At 49.4% G+C, this 19,564-nt stretch overlaps 1 protein-coding gene and 1 long non-coding RNA gene across 5 annotated transcripts in view; both read left to right on the top strand.

The window, feature by feature from the left end:
• LOC121004481 (gastrula zinc finger protein XlCGF57.1-like) overlaps positions 1–19,564 on the top strand; it is a 263,952-nt gene that overhangs the window by 233,406 nt on the left and 10,982 nt on the right. For 2 of the 4 annotated variants that reach the window (XM_040436727.1, XM_040436723.1), the window contains exon 4: positions 17,131–17,233. The exons of 1 other annotated variant lie outside the window; for it this stretch is intronic. In XM_040436727.1, the coding sequence (XP_040292661.1) occupies positions 17,131–17,233 (103 nt within the window). Of the gene's footprint in view, positions 1–16,099; positions 16,156–16,238; positions 16,340–17,130; positions 17,234–19,564 lie in introns of those variants that run through there. One more of the 4 variants, XM_040436728.1, reaches the window with a different exon arrangement.
• Positions 4,519–15,826, top strand: LOC121004542. The gene is made up of 3 exons (XR_005779736.1): positions 4,519–4,562; positions 15,491–15,640; positions 15,770–15,826. It is a non-coding gene; the product is annotated as an uncharacterized LOC121004542 (long non-coding RNA).

Genomic DNA, 19,564 nt, shown 5'->3' with positions numbered 1-19,564 from the left:
ATCATGTGCCAGTATCAAGTGCGGAGTGCCTCTCTCCTCCCCCCCATGTGCCGGTATCATAGTGCCATCTCCCCCCCAATGTGCCAGTATTATAGTGCCATCTCCCCATAATGTGCCAGTATCAAAGTGCCACCTCCCCCCATAATGTTCCAGTATCATAGTGCCATCTCCCCCATAATGTGCCAGTATTATAGTGCCACCTCCCCCATAATGTGCCAGTATCATAGTGCCATTTCCCTCCATAATGTGCCAGTATCATAGTGCCATCTCCCCTCATAATGTGCCAGTATCATAGTGCCTCCCCCCCCCCAATGTGCCAGTAGTATCAGTTCCATCTCCCCCCATAATGTGCCAGTGTCATAGTGCCTCCCCCCCAATGTGCCAGTAGTATCATTGTCACGACCGCTACCCCAGCAGCAGTCGTGTCGCACCAGATGGAGGGGAAGGGGGACCCTTATCTACGGATGGGAATAGTATGGCCACCCCTGATTAACCCTAAGCTGGCACCTGTCTGCCCTGATACCCTAGACGGGGTGTGAACCCGTGCGGCGAGCAGGATGCCTAAACCCTCCGTCACCCTAACAAAAGCCTAGAGTGGGGAAAGGCCGATGGGAGCACTAGTCACCATCACTCATGTCTAGGAGAACAGCAGGGGAAGAGAGCAACAAACAAACTATATAAGAGATAGACTTATCCAATCACGAGCAGAGAAGGCGATCCCAATCACGACAGTCCACGCCGGACAAGAGCTCCACAGCAACACCATCAAACGATCTCCTTCCAAGGTCAGAGTAGCACTGGAAGTAAGGACTATATCTGGCAATGACTGCAAGTGAAAATGAAACTAATATAGTAGCTGGGAGTGGCAGACAGGACTCACCTGAGAAGGATGCCTACAAACTCCCAGTCAGGACAAAAAGGTTCACAAGGCAAAACCCAGGTGACATACCCTGAACCAAAGAGCAAACTCACAAGCTATCGCGAGTAGCAAGTCGCTGCGACCTTCTCCTCCCAGACCTGTCTGGATCAGTCACAGTCGTGACAATCATAGTGCCATCTCCCCCTATAATGTGCCAGTATCATAGTGCCTCCCCCCCTTCAATGTGCCAGTAGTATCATAGTGCCTCTCACCTCTCCCCCTGGCATCCACAGATCCCCATCCTATAACAGTGCCATCCACAGACCCCCCCCATCCTATACCAGTGCTATCCACAGACCCCCCCCACCCCATAACAGTGCCATCCACAGACCCCCCCCCCACCCCAAAACAGTGCCATCCACAGACCCCCCCACCCCATAACAGTGCCATCCACAGATCCCCCCACCCCATAACAGTGCCATCCACAGTAAAGCTAAGCCTGCCCCTTACCCCTCCTTTCTACAATTAGATGGACATGCTGCCGTGATCGCGCTCTTCTAGCGCATGCGCGGTACGCTGCCTTTTACATGTGTGACGGGCGCGCGATCGAACTGTCCTGCGCATCCGCGGTCAGCAAAATGAGTGAGTGAGGATCACGCTGTAACAGGCAACGTACCGCGCATGCGCTAGAAGAGCGCGATCCGGGCATCACGGCAGCATGTCCATCTAATTGTAGAGAGGAGGGGTAAGGGGCGGGCTTAGCTTTACTTGAAGCAAGGAGACCGCTGCCCCCTTGACTTCAAGCCTGACTCGGGGACAGCGCCAACCGACATTAAAACAGTGTTTTTAACAAGTATGAAGAAACACAAAGAGGAAAGAAAAACATGATTAGCAACACACTGGGGGATACTGTAAGGTACTGTGGTCGGTTTAATATGCATTTTGCAGGTGACAGGTTCCCTTTAAAAAAATGTTACTCCCTCACTATAGTATTGCCCTAATTGTACAAACTTCACATAGTTTTGTACAGATGTGTGCCCCCTCACAGTAGTTATGCCCACATTGTGCCCTCTCACAGTAGTTATGCCCATATTGTGCCCTCTCACAGTTGTTATGCCCACATTGTGCCCCCCTCACAGTAGTTATGCCCTCTCTGTGTCCCTTTCACAGTTGTAATGTCCTTTTTGTGCCCCCTTCACAGTAATAATCCCCATTGTGTCCCGTTCATAGTAATAATCCCCATTGTGCCCCCTTCACAGTAATAATGCCCTCTGTGCCCCCTACATTGTAGTAATGGTCTCTGGCTCTGTGCCCCCTCCATAGTAGAAATGCCAATTGTGCGCCCTTCATAGAAGTAATGCCCTCTGTGCGCCCTTCATAGAAGTAATGCCCTCTGTGCCCCCTCCATAGTAATAAAGTCCTCTGTGCCCCCTCCATAGTAATAAAGTCCTCTGTGCCCCTCCATAGTGATAAAGCCCTCTGTGCCCCCTTTGTATTAAAAAAAACAAAAAAACACAGTAACTACTCACCTTGTCCCGTTCCTGAAGATCACAGTCCTCTCTCCCCTGCAGGCACAGATCGCTCTATAGCAATGTGTGGGAGGAGATTATGCAGATTTCTGGGCTGCAGGCTCCGTCCACACAGGCTGGCAGCTCGATCTGTGTCTGCAGGGTGAATGGTGGAGAGGGTAGAAGTCTTCCTGCTTCACCATTCAGAGTGCCGCTGGCCTGAAGGAGCACGGGGAGCTGAGCAGTGAGTGACCCGCGAACACATGCGTGCTGCCATCTTAAATCACAAGTCCCGCGAGGCACAGGTAAGCCCTTACCTGTGCTTGTGCGCGAGCCGATCTGAAACAAATGCGGTCAGCGGGAGCAGGCAGTTCCGAGAACAGCCTCCGGGGGCCTTCATCTAGCTTTTCTCTGAACTGCCTGCTCCCGGTGACCGCATTTGATTTCAGACCGGCTCGCGGCACAGGCACAGTCAAGGGCTTACCTGTGCCTCTCCGGACTTGCGAGTTAAGATGGCAGCCAGCATGTGTTCGCGGGCGAACAATGCGAACTGGCCATCACTGGTGACAGGACCCAGCTCCCTGCACTCCAGCAATGTATTGATGAAAAGCGCTCATTGCTTCTGGCACCCCCCTGAGAGTGGACACCCGGGGCAGACTGCCCCCACAACCCTCCCAAGTACGCCACTAGAGCCAGTACATTCTAGGCACTTCAGTACTGAACAGGCTACAATATACGGTCTGCCTTGAGGACCTCAAAGAAGCCTATATTGTCATATACAGGCTAGACTGAATAAATGGATCTCTGAAACCTCAAAGGAGCCAGTACATTGTAGGCACTTCAGTGCTGAAGAAACTAGAATGTATGGGTAATGAGACTCTCCAAGGAGGCCGCACATTCTAGGCTCTTCAGTAAAGAATAGTCTAATATGTACAGGCTGCATGGAGAAGAATCAAAGGCGCCCATACATTCTAGCATAACTCCCAACCGTCCCAGATTGCAGTGGCTGCCCCGCGGTCCTGGTACGGGGGAGCTATGTCCCACTTTGCTTCCATAGGACACAGAGACAGTTGCCTGTATTATGATGAAGCAGAGATCCGGCATCAGCTCCCTGCCTCATCATCCCTCCCCCTGCCGGCTCTCCACACCTCTAGTCTGTGCAGGGGACGGGACTGGCTGGCAGTCAGCCTCGGCTCCGCCTCCTCCACAGACCAGAGCAGCCGATGTCCTGCTGCTGTTACTAGGAAGAAGGTAAGTATGTAGTTTTTTTTTTTTTCACTTTCTATGAGAGGCACAATGTAGGCACATTACTGAGGGCACAATGTGGGCATAAAACTGGGGAGCACAATGTGGCCAAAATACTGGGGGCACAATGTGGGCACATTACTGGGGGCACAATATGGGCATATTACTGTGAGCACAGCTGGACATATTACTGGGGGCACAATGTGGGCAAAATACTGGGGGCACAATGTGGGCACATTACTGTGAGCACAATATGGGCATATTACTGGGGACACATAACTGGACATATCACTGGGGGCACAGCTGGGCATAATTCTGTGAGGACACAATGTGGGCATAAATACTGTGCGGTGGCATGAAGGGGGAATAATTACTATGTGGGAGCATTAAGAGGACTGGGTGGGGTTAGGTGTATAGTTTTGTTTTGGGCGGAGTTAGAGGCGTGGCCTACTGCGGATACAAATTGCTGCGATGTGTCCCTCTTTCTTCATGTCCACAGTCTGGAGGTCTGTTCTCGGCATTTCAGCTCTGAAGAGGCCTAGACTGTATGGGCTGCAGTGCAAGACTCCCAGAACTCTGCACCTTCTAGACACTGCACTGCTGAACTGCCTAGAATGTATGGGCTGCGGGGAGCAACTCAACAAAGCCTGGACAATCTAGGAACAACCCAACCAGCACAGCAGGCTCCTGGGTAACCTGGTCATGTGACCCCTGACTCCTCCCACACATGGTCACATGGCCATGACATCATCACAGGTCCTTTGCCTCCTCCAGCTGCACACACTGGAGCCTGACTCCTCCCACACAGGGTCACATGGCCATGACATCATGAAAGGTCCTTTGCCTCCTCCAGCAGCACACACTGGAGCCTGACTCCTCCCACACACGGTCACATGGCCATGACATCATGAAAGGTCCTTTAGCCCACCAGTCTCTGGTCTCCAGTGGAGGTATGTGCACTTTCCTCCTGTCTGTCAGGATTAGGCCTCGTTCACACAGTCAGTGTTTGGTCGGTGACTTCTCTTCCGTTAGTTTCCCACTAGAGGAACGTTCTGCCGGAGCCCAGTGACTATAATGGGACGGGCAGCGATTGCCTTTATTCCCAGTGTCAGTGCTGGGATTGGGCTGGACAGAAGCCGCTGCAGGCTGAATCCCCACCAGGTCCTACAGTTAGTGGGGATCGGACCGCAGGGGCAATCTGTGGGCTGATGGGGGTAGTAGTCACCATTTTTGTAGCTCCCTGGGCCGGCGTGCAGTGATGGGGAAGACAGCAGTAAATCCTCCAGGGCACTCCCTAGTACAAGGATCACCAGCCAGATGGCAGTTGAGGTGCCCTTGATGGTATAGGTGTTTAGGGTGCTTTGGACGCTGGGACCCCGGTTGTTTGTGATGCCAGCACCGTCAGGTGCAAAGGTTGGTGGTGGAAAAGATGAGGAGTCGGTTGTAGTAAAACAGTTGAACTTTTACTTAAATCACTGGTCTCCAGGTTGTCAGTACAGTTCATTTATATGGCATAAAGATATGACTCAGATATTGGTTTAGCTGTAATCCTTGTAACAGGCTGGACCGTTGTCGGTTAAAGGGTTTCTACCATGAGAAATACCGTTATGTAGCTGACTGACATGAGCGATGTGCTAATGTCAGCGCTACATAACAGTGTTCTTTTTACATTTGTCCCTGCGGCCGTTCTCCTAAAAAACACACTTTTACAATATGCTAATTCGCCTCTAGGTGCTATGTGGGCGATGATTCAGCACCTAGAGGCTCCGTCTACTAACCATTTATCCCGCCCCGCTCCTCTTGATTGATGTCCAAGTTCGCAGCATCGCTGACGAAATCCTGCGCCTGCGCCGTCCACTTCTGTATTCGGCACAGTGAGTGAAGGACGCGTCTGCAGACTGCCCACAACACCTGAAGACCCCAATGAGTTGGCGAAACATGTCGCAGCAGCATGTGATACGTTTTTAAACAGTGTGCGCACCCTGGATCTGGCTGCATAGGGCCGTGAGCGGTCCATGGTATCCTGGCCTGGCATCCTGCTGACAGCAGAAGCGCACGGCGTCATTGGTTGCCATGACGCCGTACGCTTCATGCCTCCGCTGCACTACAGTAATACACTCGTATGATCTATACGTGGAACACGGCCGTGTGCATTCGGCCTTATAGTAGTTGTATTATCTAGAAGATTCTAGTTCAAAGGATACGGACAGTACTGTTCCGCACCTTTACAGATTACATTGCACCGCAAATAAATAGCGTGTGTCTATCTGAGGAATGATTTTATTATGAAAAATAAACGTTATGTTTTAAGATGATGAACTAGTAGCACATGTAGCTAAGAGACAATTAGTGGTCCATCGGACCTTTTGTAAATAATAGTGTGTCTCTGCCTGACCCGTATCTACTGAATTATACTGATTGATAATGCTGTGTGTCTCTGCCTGACCTGTATCTACTGAATTATACTGATTTATAATGCTGTGTGTCTCTGCCTGACCTGTATCTACTGAATTATACTGATTTATAATGCTGTGTCTCTGCCTGACCTGTATCTACTGAATTATACTGATTTATAATGCAGTGTGTCTCTGCCTGACCTGTATCTACTGAATTATATTGATTTATAATGCAGTGTGTCTCTGCCTGACCTGTATCTACTGAATTATACTGATTTATAATGCTGTGTGTCTCTACCTGACCTGTATCTACTGAATTATACTGATTGATAATGCTGTGTGTCTCTACCTGACCCGTATCTACTGAATTATACTGATTTATAATGCTGTGTGTCTCTACCTGACCCGTATCTACTGAATTATACTGATTTATAATGCTGTGTGTCTCTGCCTGACCCGTATCTACTGAATTTGTCACGGAACCATGAACCAGACGTACAACAAGAGATAAGTGAAAATAAGAAGGCTTTATTGAAAATAAAGCTGTAAAGCAAAAGTCCAAACGGATGGCGAAACCGAAGCAGAGTCTTTGCGAAGCCAGAGGTCAGGAACCAGAAGGGTAGTCAGACGAAGCCAGGATCAGGAACCAGCAGGGTAGTCAGACGAAGCCAGGATCAGGAACCAGCAGGGTAGTCGGACGAAACCAGGATCAGGAACCAGCAGGGTAGTCGGACGAAACCAGGATCAGGAACCAGAAGCAGCAGCAGTCTAGAAGCATGTGAACACAGGAGGACCAAGCAAGGAACTGAAGCCACAGACCTCCTATATATATGAGCTAGGCATCCAGCTCCTCCCAGTGGGAAGGAGGAGCCGCAGGGTGGGAGGCTACAAGAAACCCAGAAACCAAGATGGCCGCCAGCACATGTCAAACGAAGGAGAACAGCAAGAAGGTAAGACCATGACAGTACCTCCCCCTCAAGGGCCCCTCCTCCGCGGAGTAAAGAACGGTTTCTGAGGGAAGCGTGCGTGGAAGGCTCGGAGCAAGGCAGGAGCATGGACATCTGCGGAGGGAACCCAGGAACGCTCCTCTGGACCATAACCACGCCAATGGACCAAAAACTGCACCCGACCGCGGACCAGGCGTGAGTCCAGGATATTGCTCACCTCATACTCCTCACGATTGCCCACTTGGACCGGACGAGGCCGAGGAACCGAGGAAGTGAAACGATTACACACCAGTGGCTTCAACAGGGAGACATGAAACACGTTGGAGATCCGCATGCCAGGAGGAAGCGCAAGGGCATAGGCTACCGGGTTTACCCTGCGAAGCACTCGGAAGGGACCAACAAAGCGAGGCGCCAGCTTGGGAGTGGGCACTCGAAGGTTGAGGTTGCGGGTGGACAACCATACACGGTCTCCGACCTGGTAGGAAGGAGCAGGCGCTCGTCTGCGATCAGCCTGGAGTCTCTGGCGCTGCGCAGAGACCTCAAGGGACTTCTGGATCAGTACCCAAGAAGCACGTAGGACGGAAAGGTGATCCTCCACAGCCGGAATATCCTGGGGAGAGAATACCTCCGGTAACACGGCAGGTTGGAACCCATAATTGGCCATGAAGGGAGACGTCCCAGAGGAAGAGTTCACCGCCGTGTTCCTGGCAAACTCAGCCCAAGGCAGGAGGTCAACCCAATTGTCTTGGTGATCGGAGACATAGCAACGAAGGAATTGCTCCAAGGCCTGATTGGATCACTCTGCGGCCCCATTGGACTGAGGGTGGTAGGCCGAGGAGAAGGAGAGATGAATCCCCAACTGGGAGCAAAAGGCGCGCCAGAACCTGGACACAAACTGACTTCCCCGATCCGACACAATCTCCTTGGGCAAACCGTGCAACCGGAAGACCTCCCTGGCAAAAATCGTGGCCAACTCTTGTGCAGAGGGTAACTTCTTGAGAGGAACACAGTGGCACATTTTGGAAAACCGATCCACAATCATGAGAATGACCGTATGGCCTCGGGATGCAGGGAGGTCCACAATGAAATCCATCCCCAGGTGTGACCATGGGCGCTCCCCGGTGGCTATGGGTTGCAGAAGGCCCAACGGAAGGTGCCGAGGGGACTTACTCTGGGCACAAACGGAGCATGCCGCTACATATGCGGCGATGTCGGAACGTAGGGAAGGCCACCAGAACAGACGTGAAACAGCCCAGGACAGCTGATTATTTCCAGGATGCCCCGCGGTCTTGGAGTTATGGTAGGTTCGCAACAACCGAGTGCGCAACTCCTCAGGCACAAAACATCTGCCGTTGGGTCTCCCAGAGGGAGCACCAGATTGAGCCGCCAAAATCTGCTCACCCAGGGGAGAGGTCAGGCTGGTGCGAATGGCGGCCAAGATCTGATTCGGAGGTATGACCGAAGTCGGAATCGACTCCTCCCTGGACAGCTCGGAGTACTGCCGTGATAAGGCATCCGCCCTGATGTTCTTGGAACCGGGTAGGTAGGAGACCACGTAATTAAAACGTGACAAGAACAGAGCCCATCTGGCCTGACGTGGTGTCAATCTCTTGGCCTCAGAAAGGTAGGTCAGATTCTTGTGGTCCGTCAGGATGAGGACCGGAACCACCGAACACTCGAGCAAGTGCCTCCATTCTTTAAGGGCCTGCACGATGGCCAATAACTCCCTGTCACCAATCTGATAGTTGCACTCCGCGGAAGACAGTTTCCGGGAGTAAAACCCACAAGGAAGCAGAGGACCCTCTGGTGTTCTATGCTGAGACAGAAGGGCGCCTACTCCCGTCTCAGACGCGTCCACCTCGAGGACAAAGGGCAACCCAGGGTTGGGATGCGACAGAATCGGAGCCGACACAAAGGCGGACTTTAGAGCCTCAAAAGCTCGGATGGCCTCGAGCGGCCAGACCTGGGAATTACTGCCCTTCCTGGTCAGATCCGTGAGAGGCTTGGCTAGCATGGAAAAGTCCCTGATGAACTTCCGATAATAATTGGCGAAGCCCAAAAAGCGCTGCAGGGAACGAAGACCACTGGGCTGGGGCCACTGTAAGACAGCCGAAACCTTCTCAGGATCCATGGAGAACCCCTCAGCGGAAATGATGTAACCTAAGAAGGTTACCTGGGATCGGTGAAATTCGCATTTCTCAAGCTTACCGAACAGCTTGTTCTCTCGTAACCGTTGCAACACTCGTCTGACATCCAGAATGTGGACCTCCATGGATTCAGAATATACCAAGATGTCATCCAAATAGACCACCACACACTGCTGCAACAGGTCACGGAAAACATCGTTGATGAATTCCTGAAAGACTGCGGGCGCATTGCACAACCCAAAGGGCATAACCAAGGATTCATAATGACCGGTCCTGGTGTTAAACGCGGTCTTCCACTCATCGCCCGCCTTGATCCTTACCAGGTTATATGCCGCCCTCAGGTCGAGTTTGGTAAAGACCGTGGCCCCTTTAAGGCGATCGAACAGCTCGGAAATCAAGGGTATCGGGTAAGCGTTCTTGATCGTGATGCGATTGAGACCCCTGTAATCGATGCAAGGCCTCAACTCACCGCCCTTCTTTTTCACAAAGAAAAATCCAGCCCCTGCCGGGGACGAGGATTTGCGAATGTGTCCGCGTGAAAGCGCCTCCCTCACGTACTCCTCCATGGCCTCATTCTCCGCTACCGACAGTGGATAGACTTTGCCACGAGGAGGAACGGCACCAGATTGTAACTCTATGGCACAATCGTATGGGCGGTGCGGAGGTAGGGCAACCGCGCGCACCTTATCGAATACATCCCGGTACTCCTCGTATTCAGGAGGCAACAGAGAGTCCGAGGAGGTACACAGCAACTTGACAGACCCATGGATGCAACTAGCCCCACACTGCGGTGACCACGAGAGGATCTCGGCCGATCTCCAATCGAAAGTCGGATTATGCTTCCGGAGCCAGGGGTACCCCAAGACCACCGAGTAGTGTGGAGACGAAATAACCTGGAGGCAGACCGACTCTCTGTGAACGGCACCAATGGCTATCCCCACTGGAAGGGTCTCATGAGTCACGTGTGGCGGCAGAAGGGGTCTGCCGTCTATCGCCTCAAGAGCCAGTGGGGAACCTCGAGCCTGCAGAGGAATGGAATTGGCGGCAGCGAACACACTATCAATGAACAAACCACCAGCACCAGAGTCCACCAACGCCTGGGTCGTCACCGAGCCCCCGACCCAGGAGAGGACAACAGTGATCAGTGGTTTGTCAACACGGGAAACCGGGGACGAGGAGACTCCACCGAAGATCTGCCCCCGACAGGATCTCAGGTGCGAGCGTTTCCCGGACGGTTCGGACATGCCAACCGAAAATGCCCACCGAGACCACAGTACATGCATCGGCCCTCGCGTCTCCGGAGTACCCTCTCCCCCTCGGACAGGCGAGCAAACCCCAGCTGCATGGGTTCACCCCCAGACAAGTCATCCCCAGGAGGCGTGGGAGGAGAGGGAGGCACGGGTGGGACAGCAAACGTAGGCGCCAATCTGTTAGAAAACCTCCGCAGGCTCTCCTTAAAGGAAGGTCTCTCCCTGAGTCTGGTGTCAATCAAAATCAGGAAAGAAATAAGAGACTCGAGCTCCACTGGTAGGTCCTTAGCTGCAACCTCATCCTTCAAGGCATCCGAGAGACCATGAGAGAAAGCAGCGACCAGAGCCTCATTATTCCAGCCCACCTCTGCTGCCAGGGTACGAAACTCAATGGCGTATTCAGCTACGGATCGTGAACCCTGTCTGATGGACATAAGGAGCTTCGCAGCAGAGGCAGCACGAGCCGGCACATCGAATACCTTCCGAAGAGAAGCAACAAAACCGGAAAACTCGCCAACCACCGGATTGTTGTTCTCCCATAAAGGGCTGGCCCAGGCCAAGGCCTTGTCCGAGAGCAGCGAGATCAAGAAGCCCACCTTTGATCTCTCAGTAGGAAAGGCATGTGGCAGCAACTCGAAATAAATGCCCACCTGGTTAAGGAAACCTTGGCACTGAGTTGGCTCTCCCCCAAAGCGCTGTGGAAGAGGGGCAGAACCGGTCATACCCTGAAACACCGCAGGTGCAACAACAGGTGTCGGGGTAGACTCTGGCGCAACAACCGGAGCGGCAGTAGGAGCGGGCCCAGGAGCGACAACCGACCCATCGGCAACGGGAGCGAAATGAGCCGTGCGTTCAAGCAGGGTTTGCAACGCCACAGCGAACCGACCCAACAGGTGATCCTGCTGATCAAGTCTGGCAACCAGCGTGGGTAGCGAGGATGGCCCTGTACCGTCAGAATTCATGGCTTGGTCCTAATGTCACGGAACCATGAACCAGACGTACAACAAGAGATAAGTGAAAATAAGAAGGCTTTATTGAAAATAAAGCTGTAAAGCAAAAGTCCAAACGGATGGCGAAACCAAAGCAGAGTCTTTGCGAAGCCAGAGGTCAGGAACCAGAAGGGTAGTCAGACGAAGCCAGGATCAGGAACCAGCAGGGTAGTCAGACGAAGCCAGGATCAGGAACCAGCAGGGTAGTCGGACGAAACCAGGATCAGGAACCAGCAGGGTAGTCGGACGAAACCAGGATCAGGAACCAGAAGCAGCAGCAGTCTAGAAGCATGTGAACACAGGAGGACCAAGCAAGGAACTGAAGCCACAGACCTCCTATATATATGAGCTAGGCATCCAGCTCCTCCCAGTGGGAAGGAGGAGCCGCAGGGTGGGAGGCTACAAGAAACCCAGAAACCAAGATGGCCGCCAGCACATGTCAAACGAAGGAGAACAGCAAGAAGGTAAGACCATGACAGAATTATACTGATTTATAATGCTGTGTCTCTGCCGGACCTGTATCTATTGAGTTATCCTGATTTATAATGCTGTGTGTCTCTGCCTGACCTGTATCTACTGAATTATGCTGATTTATAATGCTGTGTGTCTCTACCTGACTCGTATCTACTGAATTATACTGATTTATAATGCTGTGTGTCTCTACCTGACCCGTATCTACTGAATGATACTGATTTATAATGCTGTGTGTCTCTGCCGGACCTGTATCTATTGAGTTATCCTGATTTATAATGCTGTGTGTCTCTGCCTGACCTGTATCTACTGAATTATGCTGATTTATAATGCTGTGTGTGCTGGGGACTAGTATAGCACCTCCATATGCTTTCCAAGCAATTTGAACAGTTCTTTAGCCCAAAACAGCGCACAATAAGCAAAAGTCTCTCAATCAAATAAAGGGGCTTATTCACATGCGACAGCCTCTCAAATATGGCGCAAGGGTTAATATCCTGTTCGTGACGCCAATAAAAGATATCCAGCCAGTAGCGCAGGGCAACACGTGAGGTGCACGGTGGACCGATGAGGGGCCAAACAATAACACACAGTTCATCGGTTTACTCACGGTTAGCAGAAAGCCTCCCTGGACCGGCAATACAGTGTTGAGGTGGACAGCACGAAATCCTCCGGGGCACACTCTGTGGTAGGGAAGCATCAGCCAAGATGGTGGTTGAGGTGCCCTTGATGTTAGGGGTGCTTAGGGTGCTTGTTGCGGCTGAGTCCCTTGATGTTTTTTGTCGTGACGCCAGTATCGTTAATGGTGGTACAACCATTAGATGTAATAATGAGGTAGACAGTGGTAAGATGCAACTCACAACTTTTACTGTGGATGACTTTGGTTGCAGCAGTACAAAAATACAGTCTCTTGATGTTAACAGAGTTGATTCTCCAAATCCACTGTTTCTAGGCTTTTTAGGTTTGACTTGGAGCTGTGGGTAAGGTGTACCTGGTTCCTATTGATGTGCTGGATCCTATTCCTTGTCCTTTCCCTACAAGCTGAACATTGGGACAGGCAAACTCTTCTGTCTCTCAGAAGTATGGTGTGGCTGCCAGAAGCTATAAGTCCTCCACCATGCGCAAAGGTGTCTGTAGCCCTCAATAATGGCTCTTATCACCGATGATTCCTTAGGAAGCTTGTTTCTATTCCAGGGAGGCAAAATCTCTCCTACTGGTCAGGGATGCAAGAGTATAGTCCGGCCATGGAAGGAAAACGCTCTTCTGCACCTCACATCTTAGTATCACCTCCTAGCGAAGTTGGCTCCACTCACTAATCTGTGTCCTGGAGTCTTCACTCTACATTCTCTCCCACTAATCTAATCTGATCTCCTCAGATCTGCTCTAATCTGAACTAATCTCCTCAGAGAGAGACCTCAACAAATCTGTCTCACTAGGACTGACCTAGGTATATATATGACCTAAGCTTTATCCCCCATCTAGTGGTGGGATGTATAAATTACACCTAATCTGCCTGGTAACAGGGATTTTGCAGATACATTAATGCAAAGTCATACAATACCGCACAATACAATTGTTAAGACAAAAAGTGCTTTTAAGCAGTGCCCACACACACATAGTGGGACGCTGCATGTGTCTCTACCTGACCTGTATCTACTGAATTATACTGATTTATAATGCTGTGTGTCTCTCTACCTGACCTGTATCTACTGAATTATACTGATTTATAATGCTGTGTGTCTCTACCTGACCGGTATCTACTGAATTATACTGATTTATAATGCTGTGTGTCTCTACCTGACCGGTATCTACTGAATTATACTGATTTATAATGCAGTGTGTCTCTACCTGACCTGTATCTACTGAATTATACTGATTTATAATGCAGTGTGTCTCTGCCTGACCTGTATGTACTGAATTATACTGATTTATAATGCTGTGACATGCGCTTCTATGAAACGACCAGTGTCCAGAATGAGGAATAACGCTCACACACGGAGCATGATTTCCGCCCAGGACACGGTCCAAAAGGGGCCTAAGAGATTTACACAGAAGAAACTTAATGGGGTGGATTTACTAATCCAAAAGATCTGCCAGACTGATCACTGTGGCCCGGGCTGACAGTTTTTTCTAACCTTACACCACCTGTCCTTTGGTTTACTTTGTGACAAAATTTAGTGCCAAAATCTTTGTGCTCCTCTGAAACCTTCACCATGAGGTCGCACCCATTTTCCACAATGCCATTTTTCGTAGATATGATTAGATCTGCAAAAATGTGTCCTAAATGCAGCAGATTTTGGTGCCAATTACACCAGAATTCACACCCAACATAGGAAATGTGTTCCATGGTTTATGTGATTAGATTGCCCAGCAGTCAAGAAAGTGTCAGCTGAATGTGTGTTAAAGAGGTTTTGCAGTTCTTTTTAACTGATGATAGATCATCAGCATCTGAACAGCGGGGGTCTGACACCCTGGACCCCCCCGATCATCTATTTGAGAATCTAGCGGTGCTCCAGGAGCGCCGCGGCCTTCTCTCTGTTTCCCTCAGGCCCAGTGATGTCACGACTAGTATCAGTGGCCTGGGTGGGGCTCGGCTCTGTTCACTTGAATGGGGTTTAGCCACGCCCAGGCCTGTTATACTTGTCACTGGGCTTGAGCGAAACAGAGTGAAGGCTGCGGCGCTCCTGGAGTGCTGCTGCCTTCTCAAACAGAGGATCAGCAGGGATCCCGGGTTTCTGACCCCCACTGATCAGATACTGATGATCTATACAGAGGATAGATCATCAGTTGAAAAGAACTGCGGAACCCCTTTAAATCCCTCTCCGTTCCTGTGCTGATGCTTCCATGAATCCCTTCAGTTTCTTCACATCGCTGCAGTGACGATATTGGTTACATAGATAATGTCAGTATGTATTGTGAGGATTCGCTCTGGTAGGCAGGGTGAGCGGACGCAGTACAGAGAAGCGAAAACAAGGTTGTAAAGCAAAGTTCAATGTTTATTCACACATAAGGAAAAAACAAGCCAAAAGTAATGGTGTTCAGTTTTGGTGCCTGTTCACACCACACAAAGTCCACAGTGCAAAAAGCCTTCACCTGGTCAGCAGTTTTCCACCCACAGTCCACAGCAGGCTTTAGAGGCCTGTTTTCTTAGCATGCGGCTCTCAGCCGTTTAGCACGGCACAGATTCACAGGTCCCAAGACACAGACTCCACAGCTTCTCTGTCATGGAGTATAATCCATACCAGCTGAATGTGCTGGCTCGGTTTTTATATCCCAGCCAAAACCCGGCCTGGAACCGTGGGGAACAGCCACCCACCCTGCTCTTTGGCTGCTCCCAATAAGAACCGGCCCAGATCGGCTTTACAGCCATACTAACATCTGAAATGTCAGAATGCAACTGCAAAACTGACACTTCAGGAAAAAACCCGGTTCTTACCTCACGGAGGCCAGGAACCTCGATGACATGTATCTTCCGTCAATGACGGCCCCTTGTTCCTTCTTATAGTATGAACACCTCAAAGATGGGACCGACACCCCGTTATTGTGGAGTCCTGAGATGTAGACACATTGACCACAATCAGGGTCTATTCACTGCTGATGTGTCCTCTTATTATTTCCAGTAATTGTATTTTACATGGGATTTTTTAGGATTTTACTTTGTCTCATCTCCTTTCCATTCAGGTTCCTACAATATAAGATCCGCTCAGTGGAGATCTTCTATATAAGATCCTTCCCCTGATTGACCCGTCAAGGATGGATAGGGACAGGGACAAGATGTCAGAGAGTATAATAAATCTCACCCTAGAGATCCTCTTCTGGCTTACTGGAGAGGTGAGAGATTCTGATGATGTCACATTACATCATCTTATCTATGTTACTAACAGATGGACATGACTGGAGAGGTGAGGGACTCTGGAGATGTATGGAGTGATATTTATTACTGTGTCTCTCTATAACTAGGACTACACAGTAGTGAAGAAGACCTCTAGTGAGCGCTGTCAGGCCCCTGTGTCTGAAGGATGGGTAAGAACCCTGAGCCCAATCATGGGGCCTCCACCTCACCCCCTGATACATGAGGAAATCAATAGAGAGAAGATCCTGGAACTCACCAGCAAGATGATTGAGCTGCTGACTGGAGAGGTGACACTGCTGGGAATGCTGGGACATTATACAGGAACACTATGAAGGGATCTGGGTGATGACTGTATCATTGTGTTGTCAGGTTCCTATAAGGTGTCAGGATGTCACTGTCTATTTCTCCGTGGATGAGTGGGAATATTTAGAAGGACACAAAGATCTGTACAAGGACGTCATGATGGAGGATCACCGGCCCCTCACATCACCAGGTAATAGATATGACTAAATCCACATGTCCTCTAATTATCTGTATGTAAGGAATGAACTCAGTCACTGAATGCGTTTCCCACAGTTAGATCCAGTAAGATGACAACACCGGAGAGATGTCCCAGTCCTCTTCTTTCACAGGATGGTTCAGAAGAACATCACAATGTCCCACTGGATGATGATCAGGTAGATGTAGATAATGCCTCATGAAATGTTCTCTATGATCTGTAGAAAGGCTGTGAAGATCTTGTGTTCAGTCTTAAGGCACCTTTTTCAAGGCTTCTCTAGCTTGGTAGATCCTGCAAAGGTGCTATAACCTGTTTGTCTGTCTGTGTACTGACATCTGCCTGGATTCTGAATCTCTGCCGCCTGACCTGACTCGTTCCTGTTTACCATTCTGACCCTGTGTTGCCTTTCCTGACCTTTGGACTGATTATCAGATTAGCATGAGCTTTTCCTGATCTCTCTGGCTTTGCACTTGTGTCTCTAACCCCCATGGGTCAGCAGCCAACCACAACGGGACTATTCCAAGAGGTATCAGCTTGGTGGCTCCCCTGCAGCAAATGCCAGATCCCTGTATAGGGAAGAAAGGGTGAAAAGCAGGGGACTGCCAGGATAAGTCCCTCAGGAAAAGGCCAAAGTTAAAGCAGTGGGTTGGCATGATTGATCTACGTCCACTGTCTGTAACAGTTTTATCTTTTATCCTTATATAATGAGAAAGGTGGAGATGGCAGGATTACAGCTGACCATAGACATTACATGTTGTCTGGATCATCTCACAATTTTCTGACTATGGATACTGCTGTTTGGAACAAACAGGTTGGAGTTGTACAGGAGACCTGCAGATATTTGGGTCAGATAACTCCTGCTTTCATGTCAGTTTTGGTCGTCATTCTAATTACTGATGTTTTCTGGTCATATAAAACCTTCAACATGACTTCTACCGTCTGATGAATTTTACAATATTCCTTTCACAGCTTGTGAATCCCGGTGAAGATCTGAACATTATATATGTTACAGAGACACATGTGAGGGGTGGTGAGCAGAGTATAGAGGACATTCCTACAGATATCCGCCCAGGTGAGTAGTAACCACTAAATAAAACAGAGAAGACTCTACTCATTCAGACTCTACTCATTTTCTTAAGCTCAATTTTCTAGCATTTTAGATGATAAAACTTGCTGATCATTTATATTATGGACATGAATATGGATATAAAATATACCTATGTGAGCAAGGCCTGTTCCATTATCATCTGCTATAAGTACTTCAGAGTTATTTGCCAATTTTTCAACTAAGGAACCGTTAATTCCTTAAAAATAAGCCTAGTTCACATGTCAGTGTTTGGTGATCTGCAGTTTATTTAACTAGAATGAGATCTGCACACCCTCTAGTGGTGGGTGCTCATAGAGGACAAAAGTCAATCCGTTATAGAAAGGAAGATCTATGGCACACCATAGGATTCTTTTTCAAGTGATGTTTTAATACATATTAGTGCAATTACATCATTTTCTGTTTAATTTCCACCCAGAGCATGTAACAGTATATTGTGCCATCAAAGAGAGGGACTCTGTTTGATGGCCCATTATACTGTTACATGCTCTGGATGGAAATTAAACACAAAATGATGTAATTGCACTAATATGTATTAAAACATCACTTGAAAAAGAATCCTATGGTGATCTGCAGTGACTGTCAGCCAAAACCCCATGCAGGTCAACAACACAGAAGTGGTGAAAATCTTTCCATTATACCTTATCTCTGTGTAGGCTCCATTCCTGGTTTGACAAAATCAAAGGGCGGTTTGCCTAATGGCCAAATATTTTCTGTGTAGAATATTCTTTTTCTGTAGCTCTGTCTAGGTGATCTACCATGGAACTGAGGATGGCAAACATGTTTTGCGAATTATACAATTGCCTATTCTTTTGTATGCCCCATTTTCAGATATCCCAGTGCCCCCATAGTAGTGATGGCAGCCACAATTATTATTCATAAGGCCAGTGTATATGCTAGGCTATTAGTATAAGCAGTTTTTGGTGTTATTTGTCTATGTAGACGGTTTAGCCAATACTAGGAATAGATTATGAAGGCAGGAAAAGTCTAAAGAACTTTTTTATACAAAGAATAAAAAAAAATAATGAGATACCAGCCTTACACTTGCTCTAAAGCCATGGCTTCTTTGAGACAACACTGCTCCTCCTCTCTGCCCTGTTTTATGGTAAAGTAGATGCAGCCATCAAGATGTGTGTGTGTGACACAAACACCACCTAATAGCACTGACTCACAGGTCATTATATTATTCTCCATTGAGCCTTTCACTAGAAAAGAGTGGTGGTAGACACATTGAAACCAATGAAGATACTGGCTTCAACCCAAAAGTGGGAAACTACAAGAGAACAGCCTGATGGCCTAACGTCATGATCTACTGGTCTTTGCTCGGAGTTCTACTGATTAGTGTTGATCGAGCATGCTCGGCCAAACACCATTTCGGCTCGAGCATCGTGATGCTCGGTACATCGCGGTGGTCAGCAGAATACTGCGTATGCTCGAGCGCAATGCTCAAGTCTCCTCCCTGCATGTTTGTTGGCTGCTACGCAGTCAATAAACGTACAGGTAAGTACTGCCACTCACTGTAATGCCATAGCCATGTTGGTTAACTGCATTACAGTGATTGGCTGGCCGGAACGCGTCATCGGGTGCTATAAAGAACCAGATGACACGTGGTTCGGCTCAGTGTTAGTCAGGGAGAGCTGTGCTGTAGAAGGGACAGATAGTGTAGGGAATTGATTCAATTTTTGATTCAAGTCCTTTTAACCCCTTAGGGACGCATGACGTACCGGTACGGCATGTTTCCCGAGTCCTTAAGGACGCATGACGTACCGGTACGTCATGGGTTTAAAATGCGTTTGCGGTGCGGCGGGGGTTAATTGGAACAGGATGCCCGCTGAAATCATTCAGTGGGCACCCTTTCACAACGCCGGGGGGGGGGGTCATGTGACACCCCCGTATCTGCGATCGCTGCTGTATCGGTCACGTCCACACACACACAGGGGGAAGGATAGTGACCACTGCGCTCCACCCTCACCCCTGGCCCTGCCTACTTGCCTTATGAGTCCTGATGACAGGGGACAACTGGACGACAGTCCCTAACTTATGATATGTGCAGGGAAGACAGACAAGACAAAATACGGAACATGAACGGACCGGGTCAGAACCAAGAAAGCTACGCAGTACAAAGGATTAAGCAAAGAATGGTCAGGAGAAGCCGGGGCCAAATACCAGGAGAGAGAAGTACAAGAGGAGTCCTAAGAGAGTAGTCAGGTGGGAGCCGAGGTCACAATACCAGGACGGATGCGCAGTACAGGAGGAGCAGGCAAAGGATCGTCAGGGAACAGGATCAGGTAAGTATTC

The sequence above is a fragment of the Bufo bufo genome, chromosome 6 (genome assembly GCF_905171765.1).
Source record: "Bufo bufo chromosome 6, aBufBuf1.1, whole genome shotgun sequence".
In the NCBI taxonomy this organism is placed as follows: domain Eukaryota; kingdom Metazoa; phylum Chordata; class Amphibia; order Anura; family Bufonidae; genus Bufo; species Bufo bufo.
Note: the sequence above shows the minus strand (reverse complement) of the source record. Positions and strands in the feature narration are given on the sequence as shown.